The 18,238-nt window shown below is 40.4% G+C and overlaps 2 protein-coding genes across 4 annotated transcripts in view; one reads left to right on the plus strand and one right to left on the minus strand.

Moving 5' to 3' along the window:
- Positions 1-18,238, minus strand: part of PDGFD (platelet derived growth factor D) — a 222,222-nt gene that overhangs the window by 94,073 nt on the left and 109,911 nt on the right. The gene's annotated exons all lie outside the window — the stretch shown is intronic.
- DDI1 (DNA damage inducible 1 homolog 1) lies at positions 13,620-14,819 on the plus strand. Its single transcript, XM_055306376.1, has one exon. The coding sequence runs from the start codon at positions 13,620-13,622 to the stop codon at positions 14,817-14,819; it is 1,200 nt and encodes a 399-aa protein (XP_055162351.1).

Raw genomic sequence — 18,238 nt, forward strand, 5'->3', positions numbered from 1 at the left:
CAAAAGAGGAGGAATTTTACACTAATCAGAGAGTGCACATAGGCTGGCAGGAATGAAGCTGTACTCTTCATTTGTCTTTTTCAAAGAGTCAGGCCACAGTCAAAGTAGAGTTCTTATTCCAGAGTGCGAACCCAACTGATTTCCTACCACTCTCTATTTTTCTCTCAAGTACTAACTTAATGCATTGCATCTGGATAGTGTTCAAGACAGGTATTTGGACTCAACATCTCAGAGAGACAACTTCATTAATGGATATAGCTTCTGTGAGCAGACTCAACAAAATGCACAGAATAATGCTTTCATATTATTGTTCAGAGTGTGACATTACAATGGCATATACTTGCAATGGCACTGACAAAAGAATGACGCTCACCCTCAACATTCAAAATACTTCTCTCCACCTCCAATTCCCAAGACGTGATGAAGAAGGAAAAAATGTGACCTTAACATTTGCAACAATAAAAATGAAACAATATTTTATCCTAGTTTCTGTTTTCACAGTGCCAAGACAAAATGCAGTGTGCCTCAACAAACATTTAGCTAAATTTAGGTATGTACACACACATGAGTTTACAGGACATCTGGTTGTTTGGTCAAAGTTTCCTGGATACTATTTGGGTAATGACTATACAAAAATGTGAAAAATGTTTTTATTTTTTCAAAGGTCCATTGGTGTGTACTTCCAGTTAGTCAAAAATGAAAACTATGGAACAACTATAGCCTGAAGAAACAAAACATACACAAAAACCTTTGATTTAACAACCAGAGCCAAGCTCCGCAGCAGCTTACTTAATAAAGTGACAATGGCCATTTTCGGAGGGCTCCCCAGGGTGAAATGTTCCACTTTGTATAGCTTTGTATATAATCAAAAATCTGCTGCAAGTATGACCTTGAATATCTTCTGGAATAAGGTATAATTAAATAACCAGAATCTCTAGTAAATAACAGCTGCAAAATGAGCAACAAAAATATGTCTTCCAAGCAGTGTTTTATTCGCATCTTTCTGAACTGCAAACTTTGCTCCAGAGCATTTCAGATAGAATGTCAGCAATTCTGTCTTTTCAGGAAGCTCCTGGTCTCAAAAGAGTCAATCTTCCTTTTGCAATTAAGGCAAAGTTTCTTTCACCTCACTCAATTCACCAAAGACAGACTCCCATAATCATTCTAGAAATGATCCTACCTACTGAGCAGCATTTAAGAGTGTTGATTTTGAGTACAAAGGGGGAAAAGATGGTATTGACTATTCTTTTATCAATAGTTCTTGTTTTTTTTTTTTTCATAAAAAAGGCACAGTATTGATCCATTCTTAGTAATTTAGAAATTCTTGGAAATTCTTCACAATTTCTCCTAATGTCTAATCTGAATATCCTGTAAAGTCACCTATTTTTTTTTCCAGGAGACAGATTCTGTAGCCATAGAATAAAGGTAAGGTAAATATGGCCTGGAGATTTGCTACACAGATGTTTTGTGTTTCTCTTCCAAAAATTATCTAGTATTATGGCCTCTGTGAACTGTCAAGTGAAATTTCATACATTGCCAAAATGCCTATTACAACTTTCATAATTTCTGCAGACATTCCCTTATAAACTATTTATGTATTACATCCAGAAGTTAAATTCACAGTGAAATTCCCACAACTGTATCTTTAGCATTAGCCAGATTTTAACATGCAAACATTGATAACCTAAGGAATAAAGGTGCACAAATCTAGGACACTTTGGCTAGTGTTAACATGATTTCAAACACATCTCCAACATCTTTGTTCTTGACCACCTCTTAGAAACTTGAACATACATCATACATGGCATATGAACTAAGGCTGTGAGGGGAAAACATACCACATATGAGTGAAGAGGAGCTTTCCTTTGGGACTCTAGTAAACAAAAAGTTCTCACAAAATACCCAGTTTGCTATTTAGTGTCAAGAAGTAGGTTTCATATTGGGATATAAATTTGTATGGTAAAAACAGGTGAATCAAAAGAATTAAAATCTCCAAGTATACGCCTAAGAATACATTTCTACATGGCAAATAGCATACAAAGAAAAATGGATCACACAGTGACTTTTCATGCTGCTATTCTATTCATATTTCACATGTAAAACAAATTGGTCACAAAATACAAATTTTTTTCAAAGAACCACACAACAGATCAACTGAACTGCATACAAATAAGTGATACTAAAGTCAGTCTCTTATGTTTTGCTAATATTGTCAAAACAATGAGAGATACACAGAAGGCCCCTGTCAAAAAATGTGCATACAAATTACCTATTTGCACATAATAAGTGTCAAATCTGTATAATTTCTACTGAAGAACTGATCTCATGAAGTTGTGGGCAGAATGTGGAACACATCCTTTCCGAGGATCATAACGTGATTGATGCATTAAAATAAGCCCCAAGTCGGGGGGATCCCTGGGTGGCACAGCAGTTTAGCACCTGCCTTTGGCCCAGGGCGCGATCCTAGAGACCCGGGATCGAATCCCACATCAGGCTCCTGGTGCATGGAGCCTACTTCTCCCTCTGCCGATGTCTCTGCCTCTCTCTCTCTCTCTCTCTCTCTCTCTGTGTGACTATCATAAATAAATAAAAATTAAAAAAATTATAAAATAAGTCCCAAGTCAACGCCACATGGATTTCTCCACAGGGTCAACAGGGTATCAACACTGAGAGCCGTATTTAAACCTGAAGAAATTGATGCACAGAAAAATTTCTTAGTAGGGAATGCAACCTTGGAATATCCAAAGCCCATGCCTTGAGAGTGTCTGCTAGATACATTTTATTGTATGTTGTAATTAGCAAATCTATAAAAATCTGGGAGATTTACTGACACGGCCCTTTCGAATCTCAATTAGCTGATCCAGAGCAGCAGTCGGGAACCCTGTTACGGAATGTGCAGGACGCGTAAACGGGCACACACTGGACCCTGAGCTGGTGCCAAGATTCTGCCTGGATGGTGGGAAGTGTCCAGTACTATCTTTCTGTAAAATCGACATGAGTTATTTGAGCCTCCAGAAGAAGTCGCTTGAGAGAAGCACCCACAACGCAGAAATCAACACGCAGCTCCCCGTCTTCCCACCCCACTCCTGGTTTCTCCGCGGGGGCAGCCCCGAGACGGGATGGGGGTGCAGGCAGTCCTGGGGCACAAGGTCTTCCTACTATTTTGGGCAGCCAAGAGTGCAAGGCTGAAGGGAGCAGGGAAGGCGCTAAAGATACAACAGCATCCAATCCAAGTCAAGAAGTGGTTAAAATTTATCTACATATTTCCTTCAGGGTTTATAAATTCCATCCTCTCTTCTTACTTCTCCAGCTCGCTAATTATGGTTTCTACCCATAGGAGGAAACAGTAATTTACTTTGGTAGTGCATTTTTCTGTTTACAAAACAAATTCAAATTATCCATTAAGTCCACATGAAAATCCTATGGAAAAGAGATTATTGTCATCATCCCCATTTTACATAGGAGGATAATGAAGCTCAGAGAAATTAATGCTTTGTCCAAGGGCATACAGATCATAAGTGACAAATCCAGGGAACTTACACCCTATTTTTACGACTTCAAAGCTACAACAGGCTTCCTATCTTGCTGGTCTATCTTAACTACTTTGTGTGTGTGTGCGTGTGTGCGCACGAGCGTGAGAAAGCAAGAGTGACACAGAGAGACAAGGAGACAGAGATAGAGAGAGATGGGCAGAGAGACTGCTTCTCCAGAACTGCAGTTGCAGAACACTGTGGTTTTAAGTAAAGACAGAATGACACATCGTGATTAAATTTTTTGATACTCATCTCTGAAGATGCCCGTGTTGTTGACCTTCGTTTTGGTTCTAGAGGCAGAAGTCAACAGTTTCAAAGAACAGAACTCACAGCTTTCTTTTTAAAAAGTGATTCACTTAGACACCATTTTATTAAAAGTACAGCATGAACTTTGCTCCCTCTAACTGAGGTATCTTGTGTTTAGGATGGTCCTGCTTATTTCAGATGAATGATTCCATACCATAAAGGCATGATCTCACCTTGGGCTATGAGACCTGAGGCTAGTGGCTGGACACATGTGCTACATCCATCCCAACCACAAAAATTGCCTCTCCCATACAAAGTTGTCATTGGTTTTCATTGCTGTTGTTTCTCAGTTGGTCTAGTGCAAACTTAAGAACTGATGATCCGGGATCCCTGGATGGCGCAGCGGTTTAGCGCCTGCCTTTGGCCCAGGGCGCTATCCCGGAGACCCGGGATCGAATCCCACGTCGGGCTCCCGGTGCATGGAGCCTGCTTCTCCCTCTGCCTGTCTCTGCCTCTCTCTCTCTCTGTGACTATCATAAATAAAAATTAAAAAATAGTTCTTTAAAAAAAAAAGAACTGATGATCCTATTTGTTTTAAACTTTTCTGTAAAGAAACAATCTAAGAGCTCCACTTTACTATCAGAAGCCATGACTACAGCAGGGCTCCACATTTTAATTTTAACTGAATGCCAGTTTATTTCATGTTGCATAAGCAGTAATTTACGAGTTATCTTTAGAACATTCGGTCCCGTGTCTCATAGCCACAGGCACGAAAGGTCCAGCACAACTCTCCATTCTGGATGAAAAACACTGCAGTAAGAACACAAAATAAAACCAAGACTTTGTTCAAAATTGAGAGTGTCTTGAGTGGTTTTGAAGAAAAACAAGGACATGCAGAAAAATAAAAGACTCAAACAGTTTTGTTAGGGTTGTCTGAGACCTTTCTGTTTCATTTCATTTACATTTTGTAAAGAGAAAAAAAATCAATGATCCTATCTCCTTTCCCTTCAACGTCAGAAATCGGGTCTCTATGTTGAAGCCAAGGTACACAGTTACTCTGATGAGTCTTGTCCCCCGGAAGGTCTCTAGAAAGAGACCACTCATGTTCTGGGCATAAGCAGTAATGAAATATTTTACCAATACATGAGTAAATAAGCGCATATCAGCGGTTAAGCACATTTTATGAGATGAGTGAAACAGAATGTTTGTAAGTGGGATGGGAATGATAATGGGACAGGATGGGCCCGGGAGTCTCCTGTCTCAGAACAGAGAGATATCCTGCAGAGACAATACCACATCCATACTTTTCTAATAAAAGGAAGGAAAACGCTCTGTCCCAGATGCCATTTAGATGGTCCAAGAAAGAATCCTTGTATTTGGGATGCTAAATTTAATTTTTCTGAGAAAAACAGAAAGTGAGTGATTTCTTTTTTATTTGCTTTTTTTTTTTTTTTTTTTTTTTTTTTAATGGAGCTCTTGTTTATCAGGCTTTGTTTCTCATTTTCATGGTTGGAATACAATTAAATCCTATTGACAGATGGGCTTTAGCCATGCTAATTACCATGGTGATCAATTAACTCAGCTGCTGTTTAGAATAGAGAAAGCTACATAAACAACAATCTGGAAATTCTGTCGTTTATAAGACCATTGTAGAAACATCACCTATCATGCATATAATTCATGAAATATCTGACTGACCATGTCATCGTGGCACAGGGGGCTCTGGTATTTATTTGAGACCTTTTTGCTCTATTTTGTCCTGTCAGAAAACAAGCATACATCCATGCTGCAAAGACAGTTGGACCCAAAGTATCAGCTTAAATAAAGTCACTTGCCACAAGACAAGCTTTTGGGGTAGCAGGGCTGGTGGCTAGTGCCCGGGCAGGCTGCCTGCTATTACGTTGTGCCATGGAGTCAGAAGTGTCGTGGGTCAGAGGTGAATGTGTTCCTCTCAGGAAGTTTTGCATCATCTCCTAGATTTGTATGTTGTTCCTTCAACACTTTAAAAGTGTGATATCCACTCATTCTATACATTCATAATAAAAGCAGCCACAGGGACTTTTGGATATTCCTGAAATAGCCTCGACCCATTTTCTTTTCTTTTTTTTAAATGATTTTTTAAACAATTATTTATTTATCTATTCATGAGACACACACACACACACACACACGCACACACAGACAGAGACAGAGACAGAGACACAGGCAGACCGAGAAGCAGGCTCCCTGCAGAGAGCCTGAGTGGGACTGATTGGATCCCTGGTCTCCAGGATCAGGCCCTGGCCTGAAGGCGGTGCTAAACTGCTGAGCCACCGAGGCTGCCCGCCTTGACCCATTTTCTAATAAAATATCCGCACAGGCTGGAGAGGAACACAAGCTAAGATTGGCAGGCCATGTCCCATCACCGTCTGGGAGGATCTCTCTCTAACTGTACACCACACACAGCCCTCTCGCAGAGCTGATTATCCCTTACCCAGGGATAGGCCTCAGACCGGGAGGAGACTTGGGCATCCCTCCCATGTGTGTCTGCATGTGTGCCTGTATGGACAGGGGGCGGGGAACCCTGTTCCTCCCCTGCACCCACCCCCATCCTACCATATCCATTCGGTTACAGCAGCAATAAAGACAACAGCGAACAGTGAGATGTCTGCTTGTGTGAGGAGAAAGGAGTCAAGTGAGTTCTCTGATCCAGGAAAGGGCGGTTCCTCCAAACGCAAGCAGGTCAAAGGGCACCATGACCAAATCCTGCTGGCCCAACACAGCAGGGATTTACCCAGTGAGCCTTCTGCTTGGTGCTATCTACAACCTGCATGCCCTGCCAAAGAACACTTGTCTCTTCTAAGCAAGCTCAGCATTTTATTTACATGCCTATCATGACTCTTATTAATTTTTTTAAAAGATTTTATTTATTCATTTGAGACAGAGTAAGAGAGAGAGAATGAGTGGGGGGTGGGGGGACAGAGGCAGAGGCAGAGGGAGAAGCGGAACAGGGAGCCAGATATGGGACTCAATCCCAGGACCCCGAGAACATGACTTGAGCTGAAGGCAGACGCTTCACTAAAGGAGCATCCCTGGAAGCCACTAGTCCAATGACTTGCTTACAGGGCACAGTCATTAAATTTTTACTATTTTTACTAATTAACATATTTCTGAGTTCATCTCCAAATGGAACAAAAGCTTAACTAATTATGTAAATAATAAACAAGTCTATAATTTTCCAAATACATATACTTGTGAGCAATTAATGGGACCAATTCAAGACATTTTAAAGAATTGCATTGCCCTCCACCAGTTTTCCTGCCAGGAATGATGATACAGGAAGAACAAAGAGGAAGAGCAGAGAAATCACAAGTAAATTAGAACTAAATAAAAAACAAAAACAGTGGTTTCAGACCTTAGCAACAGCATCATCACAGCAGTAAGAGAGGACTCATAAGGACCTAGGATGTGAAAGCCACTCTGATGAGGAATCCTGTCCCATGTGTAGGTCTGTGGCTAGTTTCCCATTCACTCCAATACTTCTGCTGTACATCATGATCAATGCTCTTTGTTAGGAACTTTGTTGGGTTCAAGTTTGAATAAGATATATATTTTCAAAATGATGTAGGAAACATCCCACACAGTAGTTTTAATGAAATAAAGATATAATTTTTAAAAGAAAAATATAATAAAAACTAAGTGGAGGTGCTAACTTGCAATACCCTTTGCATTGTCCTCTAGCCATTTTTTAGCCGAATGTACATTATTGTTCTTGGAGGTTAAGGAATATGCTCAGAAACACGTCTTTTCTATCAACTACCTAGAAAAGAAAGACATCTAGAGAATGCTTAAAAAGGAATACTTTGGTGATTGAATATTAACACCACATGAGAGGGAACCAGCTAATTTTCTCATTTTCAGGATAACATATAATTACCTAAATGTAATGAGGAATTAATGATGATATTAGTGTTAATATTCTGACAAAGAGAATTTATATTGAAGTTATTTAAGTGTATAACAGGTCATGTTGGTATTTCTAAACTACAGTGACTTTTTGAAATGTGCCGATGATTACAAGTTTACTATTAAAAAGTAAACATTAAATATGGTTTGAATGGTTTTCCTCAATCACAGCTGAATTCAAAACATCTTAAAGCTCTAATTATCATTACTGCTACTATTTTGTTACATGGTCATTCTCCATTGAACAAAAATTAAAAAAAATGGAAACATTCTTTTTCTAAAGTACATTGAAAGTTAAACACCAACCCATTATGTCATAACTTTTTGAAGATTTTATTTATTTGAGAATGAGAGAGCACAAGCAGGGGGTAGTGGCAGAAGGAGAAGGAGAAGCTGAGCAGGGAGCCTGATGTAGGTAGGACTGGATCCCAGGACCCTGGGATCATGACCTGAGCCAAAACCATGAGTCAACCCACTGAGCCACCACCAGGGGCCTCCATAAATTGCTTTTAACCTGTTTTTAATTTATTACACTAAATTTATTGAATCTATAAATGTTTCTTTCACAAATTATAAGTAATCTACAACCCATTATGTCATAACTTTTTGAAGATTTTATTTATTTGAGAATGAGAGAGCACAAGCAGGGGGTAGTGGCAGAAGGAGAAGGAGAAGCTGAGCAGGGAGCCTGATGTAGGTAGGACTGGATCCCAGGACCCTGGGATCATGACCTGAGCCAAAACCATGAGTCAACCCACTGAGCCACCCCCAGGGGCCTCCATAAATTGCTTTTAACCTGTTTTTAATTTATTACACTAAATTTATTGAATCTATAAATGTTTCTTTCACAAATTATAAGTAATCTACAAACCTTTAGTAATAAAGTATGTGCCCTACACATCTGAATAATTCTTACATGGTTAAGACCTTGAAAGGGACCACAAGGCACAAAAGCATAGCAGCAAACTTTCTTAAAAATAAATAAACACACACACATGTATATTTAGACTTGGAAAGTAAAGCCAAAGCCAAAAGTTATAGAAAGCCAAAAGTTATCAAGAGATACTATATTATTTTCAGCATACAATATATAACTAAAATGCATCCCTTTTCATGAAAAAAATCTTAAACCGGTAATCTGTAAAACCTATAAAATAAAGTTATAAATACAATGCACCCTAAAATTGCTTCCTGCTGGAAAATGACATAATCTTTTAATTGCATACTCAAAGTGAATGAACACATGTCCAGCCAGAGTTTGCACTTGCTGACGCTGTCTTTGCAACATGTATATTTGTTTACGTGTGTTTTCTGTCCATTTTTGTCTCCTTATAATAGAGAAAAACCACCAGTTGTGTTGCCAGCAGGTTGATACAGACTAAATTGTCAGGTCTCATGAATTTCTTCAATTACATACTGTGTATACATTTATTGAAGAGGTTTTATCATGGTGTTTAAGCCTCAAAAATGGGCAATACTAAACCTCTCCAATGGGAAACCTTCAAACATACAAATAAAAGCTTGTATTTTCATCAAAGTACTGTCAATGTGTCTATTAATTAATTATATGAAGAAATAAATGCTATTCATTTGCAACAGTGGAGGCACAATTACTGTATTATTGTAAAGGGAATGGAAGAACAGGAGGAATATTAGTGGTTTACCTTCTATATCAGCTTTGAAAATTCTGCATCTTTCCTAAGTTGCTAGTTCAACTTCAAGGAACTTCAAGTAACGATTGCCCAGTCTTAATAAGTCTTGATTACATTTTTAAAGTAATAGGCACATATTTCAAGGACGGAATCCAAACACAATAAGCTAATATATTTGCTTAATGTTGTTTAATTATTATATATGCTACATATATATGCATATTTATGCAGCTACTCCTTTTTCACAGAAAGGACATTTATTTGCTCTGCAAAGCAAGATGTGAGGGACACTTGGTGGCTCAGTGGTTGAGCATCTGCCTTTGTCTCAGGTCGTCATCCCAGGGTTCCGGGATCAAGTCCCACATTGGATTCCTTGCATGGAGCCTGCTTCTCCCTCTACCTGTGTCTCTGCCTCTCTCTCTCTCTCTCCATCTCTCATGAATAAATAAATAAAACCTTTTTTTTTTTAAAGCAAGATGTGGAACTTTTTAAACCGTCAACTGACTGTACTAGATGAAACCATCAATTACCTGGATTTTTGGCTGCATTAAGGTTTTATAAAGAGGCAAATTATAAAGGGCATTATTGTGGATTTATTCCAAAAAAAAAAAAATAACTTCAGGGCTGTTAACTTGGCCGGCATGAAATCAGTGTCATCTTTTCTATTTTCTGGGTATTTAGGCTGTACAATGAGAATTGATTTTCTGAGCGATAGCCCCGAGACCTTGCAGAAGTCTCACTTACCAAAGAAAGGTTCAATTATGTTCCCATATTGTGCTTACCACGGAAGAAAAAGCAAGAGAATATACTTCACAGCAACTCCTCAGGAGAAGTTATAATAACTTCCAGTTACTTGGATTTGTACATCTAGATAATTCAGACAGCCCATTTCTCAAGAGTCTGTGCAGCAGGAATTTATAGTATGGGAACATTTTATATTTAGGGGTATTTATATACACTCCCAATGATCCCTGAGTTTATTGCATAATCAGAGTAAGTTTTTAATTACAATTTTGAGGTAAGATAATTACACATATGGTGGTATCTGAATCACCCACAGTACTGAGTAAAATGAAAGAACCATACTATATATATATATATATATATATATATATATATATATATATATAGCCTCAGAAGGCTATGTTTGGCATTACAAGATTCCAAGCTGTTTTGCAACAGATATTTTCAGCCTGCATGATGGCTGGACCAGAGGACACTAATCCTGATATCCTGAGTCATATTCTAGGGGATGATGACACTTAATTGGCCAGACCTTGAGGCTTTCTGCTTTCCACTGTGTGTTCTCAGAAAAGGATAAAATAGTACAAGGCACATAAATGCAAAATGCCAACAAAAGAATTACAGCAAGCTAATAAAACATACTGCACAAAGCTTAATTATGTTCAGTATCAAAGCAATGGTAATACGAAAAAAAAGAGATGTTCGTTTCTTTTGATGCGAACCCCGGATTTTCGCTTTGCCAAAAAAATAGGAAAAGCCTATTCTACAAAAAATAATTTTGTCCACTGTTTAAGAAAACAAACCCCCAGAATTATGTCCCTAACTTATTAAAATTTAAAAAACAAACTGTTGAAAGCTGGTTGGTGGGAAGTAAAACAGGACATGGAACCTGAGCCTTGCTGGCTTCTGGCAGAATTGTTTGTCCATGGCGGGTGGTCACCCCACGAGCTCAGCACGACCACGGCTGATCTCTGAGGAACTTACCAAGACGTGAAGAAAGAACTACAGAAGAAATTTATTAACTTAATATTGGGAGTCAAAGGGCCATCCACCTCTACAAATAGTGAAGATTGGTTCTAAATAATTCAGAATTTTCTACAGGAAAATTATAATGCAAGATTACTTCCCCCTGAAAGTTTATAAAATCGTCCTCATCCTGAAGGGCTGCTGCCTTTCTGGTTGAAGGTATGAAGTTGGGGCCACGCACTTCTTGGCCCTGGGTCTCCACTACATCCAGCCCCCTGTGGCTGACTTCTTGCCATGTCTCTAAACCCAGCATGTTCAGGAAGCATCCCTGCCTGACTCCCTTTTCACATTCTGCATTTGTTCTCTGGATAGTATTCATTTCTCTCCTGTTGTACTGACCTCTTTGGTATTATGTGTGTATATGTATATATGGAAGTGTGTGTGCATATGCATGTATGTGTGTATGCTTGTGTGTACATGTATGTCTATATGGGTGCATGCATAAGCATGTATGTTATGCCTATCTATGTATGTGGGTGCATGTGTGTATGTATGTGTATATGCATGTGCGCGTGTATATGTGTGCATGTACATAAGTATACCCATCTATGTGTGCATGCATATGCACGTGTGTATGCCTGTGTATGTGTATACTTGTTTTGTATCTGTATGTATGTGTATGTCTGCATGTGCACATGCATGCACTCATGTCCATGTATGTGTGCATGTGTGCATGCATGCATGTGTATTTGCGTGCACATGTGCATTTGTGTATACGTGTGTGTGCATGCATACGCATATGTGTGCATGCATCCTCCTTTAGACTGGCTCCTCTACGAGCATAGCTTGCACTTAACATTATTCATGCATGCCTCCCCAGAACTTAGCATATGCTTCACACACGGTAGGCATTTAGTCAACATTTCCAATATAAATGAATATGAGTATGGAAATATAATTATAATTAGAGCAATGAATAAAATACAGTCCTTTATCTGAGAGAAACACATGAGAAATGGAAACTAAAACAGTTCTTTAAGTTGATGTAACCTCTAATGGTGCAGGTCTCCTGACAAACCTTGAAATAAAGAGGGAGGTGGGGCAAGGCAGAAGATGTTAACTATCTTTTGGTTTGTAATTAAACACACCTGGGGAGACCACACCCTGGAAGCAGGAGCTCCTCACACACACTGAGATACAGAGAAAAGGAAGTGGCACTCAAGGATTCTACCCAGCCACCATCTGCCCAGAAGGACCTCTCTACCAACGTTCTTAATGCCTCCACTCTGCTGTGTGTGGGAGGGTCCTGTGCCCTATGTCAGAGAGGGAGCCATTTATGGCCCTGAGACGGGCATTCATGATCCATTTTACTCCAAAACCAACGTCAAACTGGTCTCCTCAAAGGTTCATCTCACACATCCATTGAAGGTAGGGTGAGGGTGATGACCCTCTATGTCATCCACACATTCTGTTCTTTCATGCAGCCCACATCCAATGTCTCAAGATGTCTCATCCATTCTACTCAATTATCTCTCTTATTCCCCACTGCATTCGCTTTGGTCATCCTTATATTTTCATCTTCTAGCAACAGTGCCCTCTCTAAACCAACAAGAAGGCATCTACCTGGCACTCCTGCCACCATGTGTCCTTCACAGGTCATGATAAACCTCTTCCTTAAATCAATTAAATAGAAAAAAATCATAAAACACTTCCTTCAAATCTTTCCCATTTCCTTTCTTTTTTTTCTTTTTTTTCTCTTTTCTTTCCCTCCTTTTTTTATGTTTTTGGATGGAGGATTCTTGTGTATTAATACTATCTACATTCCTTGGATTCACGTATAACTCTAAAAACTGGTTCTAATTGTTTTCTTTCCAGCTTCACATCAGGCCATCCAAAATCATGTACAAATTTCTCCTATGACGTTGGACGTCCTCCATTTTCCTGGAAAACAACAGGCCTTATTGTGAATTCTGGCTTCTCTTAAGTCTTGTCTGGGGTGTCTCACTTACCTCCTGTATTATGATTCCCTCATTTATCATCAATCCCCCCTCTGGAGAATGTGAGGTCATCACAGTAGGGCACCAAGTCTGACCCGTCTTTCATCCCAAGCACATAGTGTGATGCTCACCATGCAGGGACCAAGCACCCCTGTCTGGGTCTAAGGAGAAGCATGTAGAATACCACTCTCAAGTGACCAAGATGAAATGTTGTTTAGGAAGAGCTGAGATAATCTTCCAAATCGTGGGTGAGGCGGGGTGGGAAGGGCTGGCCTGGGAACCAGTGGGCAGAGCCGGGCACCTCAGTGGGAACAGGCATTCCAAGTTCCAAGCAGTGCCATACAAATGAGCCCTGGAACAACCCGGCCTCCTCAGGGTTCCGAGCCGCCAAGCAGCCAGCACTGCACTGGTGAGCAGCTGGGCCTCGTGCAGGAGTGAACAGACCGAAGCCCAGACACCACTGACGAGACTTAGCTCCAGGGAGCCAGAGGACACCCCGATGCCCTGTGCCCGTCTGGCCTGCCTGGGCCAATGTCATGCTGGTCACCGTGTACTGTGTGCGGAGGGACCTGTCCGAGGCGACCTTCTCCCTCCAGGTCAACCCTGACTTCGAACTGCACAACTTCCGCCTCCTTTGTGAGCTCGAGTCTGGCATCCCTGTGGATGAGATCCAGATCATCTTCATGGAGCGGCTCCTCACCGACGACCGCTGCTCCCTGGGCTCCTATGGCCTCAGAGACGGTGACGTGGTGGTGCTGCTGCAGAGGGAGAGCGCGGGGCCGCGGCCGCACGGACGAACATCCAGCCTGCTGCAGATAGATTTCACCGGGATAGCCGTGCCGGGCACGTCCAGCTCCCGCCACCAGCAGCAGCAGCAGCGGGCCCCGTCAGTGCAGCAGTCCCATGGCCTGGACTCCGGAGAGAAGATGACACCCACACAGGGCCTGGACAGCCCCGCGTTGATCCGGAGCATGCTACTGTCCAACCCCCACGACCTGTCACTGCTCAAGGAGCGCAACCCGCCCCTGGCCGAAGCCCTGCTCAGCGGGAACCTCGACACATTTTCTCATGTCCTCATGGAGCAGCAGAGAGAAAGGGCCCTGAGAGAGCAGGAGCGGCTTCGCCTCTACACTGCCGACCCATTTGACTTGGAAGCTCAGGCCAAAATAGAAGAAGAAATCCGGCAGCAGAACATCGAGGAAAATATGAACATAGCGATGGAGGAGGCTCCAGAAAGTTTCGGACAAGTGGCCATGCTCTATATCAACTGCAAAGTGAATGGACATCCTCTGAAGGCCTTCGTGGACTCTGGAGCCCAGATGACTATCATGAGCCAAGCTTGTGCCGAGAGATGTAATATAATACGGCTGGTGGACCGCCGGTGGGCTGGCATTGCCAAAGGGGTGGGCACACAGAGGATTATTGGCCGAGTCCATCTAGCTCAGATTCAGATTGAAGGCGATTTCCTACAGTGCTCTTTCTCCATCCTGGAGGAGCAGCCCATGGACATGCTTCTGGGGCTGGATATGCTCAGGAGACACCAGTGTTCCATCGACTTGAAGAAGAATGTGCTAGTGATCGGCACCACTGGTACACAGACTCCCTTTCTTCCCGAGGGAGAGTTACCCCTGTGTGCCAAGCTGGTAAGTAGTGCTGGGCAACAAGAATCTCCAGACAAAGAAGGAGCAGATACTATTAAGCATTCAGTCATGGATTTAGGATGGAGAAAACATTGAAATGGATTATGAGTACGCCACCATCTTGAGGGAGCCTTAGGTCCTGGGAGATTCTAAGACATGAGCTCACTGGCAGTGTAATCATTAAAAACATCAGTAACAACCAAACCTGGCTTTGGGACTACCTTCTGAGATCCGTCACTGTGTAAATTGTGATTGCTTGATCGTGGGCCCTCCTTCATTTCCCTTATACAAAGATCACTGAACCTCATCCCAGGAAGGCTCTGGAGGCTCCAAGTAGTTTCCAGATAATCCATGAAATGAAACCAGCCTCTTCCTTTAGAGATGCTGTCCCATCAGATTATAGGGTGCCTTGTCCAAAGCAGATGCTATTTTGCAGATGCTCTAGAAAAAGCCATCACTACAGACCCTATAAAACATCTATACAATGATTTCAAATCAGCACTCATAATTTATACTAAGAGAAATTTTTCTCAGATTTTGTTTTCTTTGGGAAAGTTCTTAGAAATGGTGAGTCAGTTATGCTCAAGTTGATTAATACATACAAATGTCTGTTTTGGACACTTATAAAGGCCAGTTTCCTTATATTTTATGTCTTCCCTTTCATTGGACTCCCGTGGACTCATGTTTGCTGCAATATGTCCCTACAGGCAATTTTTGCCACATTTGAGAAAATGGATTTTTCTCCTACAAAGTCTAAAATAATGTCCTCTTTCCCCTGCATTCAAAGAAACCCTGGTGATAAAACAAAGGCCAGCAAGTAGACTTTTTTTCTTTCTTTCTTTCTATGGTGCATCTTGGAAGCCTAGTGGTTGTAACTGTGGGGCCAGTGGGCGGTAGGATCAGGCAGTGGTCCAGATCCCCTAATATTCATTTCAACTAAATCAGCTTTTTTTTTTTTTAAGTCTGCTTTATATATTAAGCTGCTACAGAAATATTGTTTGAACAAAGGGTTTCAGTGTTAAAGTAACATTTGAAAACCTCCGAAGGAGATGTCTGAGTCCTCATTTAGTTCTATGATACATGCAAATAAAGCTGCTGTGCATGACTACTGAAAGATCCTGGACCCATTATGATCCATGGCTGACACACCTGACACAATAGATTCAGCTGCCTGAGACCACCAGACTAAGGGGAAATGTTTCAGGGCAGTAATCCATCAGGGCTGATATTGGAAAGAATGATGGATTCAAAGTCAAGAAATACATGTTCTGATTCCAGCTCTGTATTGGGCATTTCCATTTTATACAACTCAGATTTCTTGTCTATAAATTACTCTGGAGGGGAGAGCCATTTCCAGGTACTGAGACTACATCATGATCTAGGGCATCCTTTAAAAGTTATTCTCTTTTCCAACAAAATCTAAAGCCATTCAAAGCATTCCCTACAGACTACAGAAAGACTACAGAAAAAAAAAAAAAATCTTTCCCTGCCATCAGCATATGCCTTTCTGGGTCTGCTTCTTGGTGAAAGTAACCATCTTATTTCTGTAGAGTCACCTCTGCCCCTCCAGGTGCTGTTACTTCCCCTCACATGTTCTTTATAGGTGTTGCCATGCTCACAAGCCCCAACCTTGTTACAAGGCTTATACCCACTAAACCACTAAAAATGAGCATAAGCAATTCAATGCCTGTTACTAGATGAAAACTGACCCGATAAATACAAGGATTCCTTCACAGATAAAAATATGCCTGTTCCTCAGCAGTTTCCCCCAGACTCTGTTTCCAGGTACATTTATGTAAAACACATGTCTGAGGTGTGTACATCATATGGAAATGATCAGTGTAAGAGTTTGATATATAGCCTATCGAGATATCTAACCCATAAAAGCCAATCTAAAAATCATCAGATCTTTAATCTAAAAGAGGTTTGCATTGTATCAAATCTGAACATACCCATCTTCCCTTCTCAGAGGGACATCCCTTCTAAAGTAGCTACAATGGTTCAGGACCAGTCTCAAGAATAATTCTTTTTTTCTCATTTGGAGCTGAACTCTATTATTTCATAACTTCCAATAAATTTGTCTTCACTATTCTTTCTTCCAGAACATATTTAATTAATGTAATTTCTTTGCCATAAAATAAATAGTCCTTTTAATATTTGAAATCAATGTCATTTAAGTATTCTCTTTTGTAAGCCCTCACCAGATATTTAACTATTTCTCATAGCATTAGTTTGGAGTCACCTAAACATATCTGTCAAGTTACTTTGGACGTACTCCAGCTTCTAAAAATATTACTTGAGTAAATGGGTTGAAAAATTAAAAATACTTTTATTGAACTGAAAAGCAAAGATCTCAAAGAAAAATCAATAAACACAGTGAATTAATTAAGCAATGTCCTTCCTGATTAATTTTTAACATCTCTGTCTTTCAAATCAGAAAATATTTTAAAAATTAGTTTCATGGATTGAAATCTTGACTCAATCCTGTGTACACTTGAATAGATCCTAATCAATTAAATTTTAAGTGGATTAATTTTAGTAAAAGATAACATCTTTTGCATGTCTATCATGTAAATTAGGTGCTATGCAACATACCTTGCATGTATTACTGCCATTAATCCTCAGAATAAACCCTCAAAATAGTCACCATTAATCTTATTTACGAGATGAGAATTTCAAGGCTCAGAATGATGAAACATTCAAATACCCAAAGCTTTGTGTTTTTAAAACTTTTTCTTGACTATCTACATTTTAGTTTGTGACCCAGTTTCACATACACACGCACACACATTCATACATACACACATGTGCACACACACACACAACCAGTCTCTACCTCTGAAACAAAAAGATTCTTTAAATAATATGAAATGTTTTATCCTTCCTTGGTCTATTACTTTGAAAAATTATATTTTTATTATTTGAGAAAATATGCTAGACATGTCCCCCTAATTGTATCCCACCAAAGTATCCTGACCCATAATTTGGGGAAAAACCTGAATCACCTATCAGATTGCTGAGTTCTGGTTTCTGATTTCAAATGCCAAGTTCCTCCCACTACTCAACATATTCTTTATGTCTCACATTTGAGTCCTAGCTACCAGTAAAAATTGTTACAAAATGTCACTAACTTGGATTCTTGCTACTGTACATGACTAAACTGTGTACAGAAGATGGAGAGTTTCGTCTTGAGTGTTCATAAAATGGGTGAGACTCAAATATGCAGGGCCCCTCCCTTGCAGAAACAAATGCTTTCCTAGTTGCCAATAAATGCCCCCTGCTCTATAAGTAAAACAAAACCCAAAACCTAAACACCATCAATCAAAAGGACAACAGAGTAGCAGCCAGCAGAGCACACTCACCAATTATTTACTGAACACCATGAAATAAGCACTGAGCCAAGTTGGTACAAGCATGGAAATGAGTTACAGTCACAGACCCAAAGGTGAACATAACCTGGCAGGGCAGGGGAAAGGTGCCCATGGAATTAATAATATGTTGGTGCAAATGAAGGA

The sequence above is a fragment of the Nyctereutes procyonoides genome, unplaced genomic scaffold, assembly GCF_905146905.1.
Source record: "Nyctereutes procyonoides isolate TBG_1078 unplaced genomic scaffold, NYPRO_anot_genome, whole genome shotgun sequence".
NCBI classification, from domain to species: Eukaryota; Metazoa; Chordata; class Mammalia; order Carnivora; family Canidae; genus Nyctereutes; species Nyctereutes procyonoides.

Bases quoted from the DNA above. Each gene is read 5' to 3' on its own strand.
- DDI1 (XM_055306376.1), top strand. From the start codon at position 13,620: ATGCTGGTCACCGTGTACTGTGTGCGGAGGGACCTGTCCGAGGCGACC.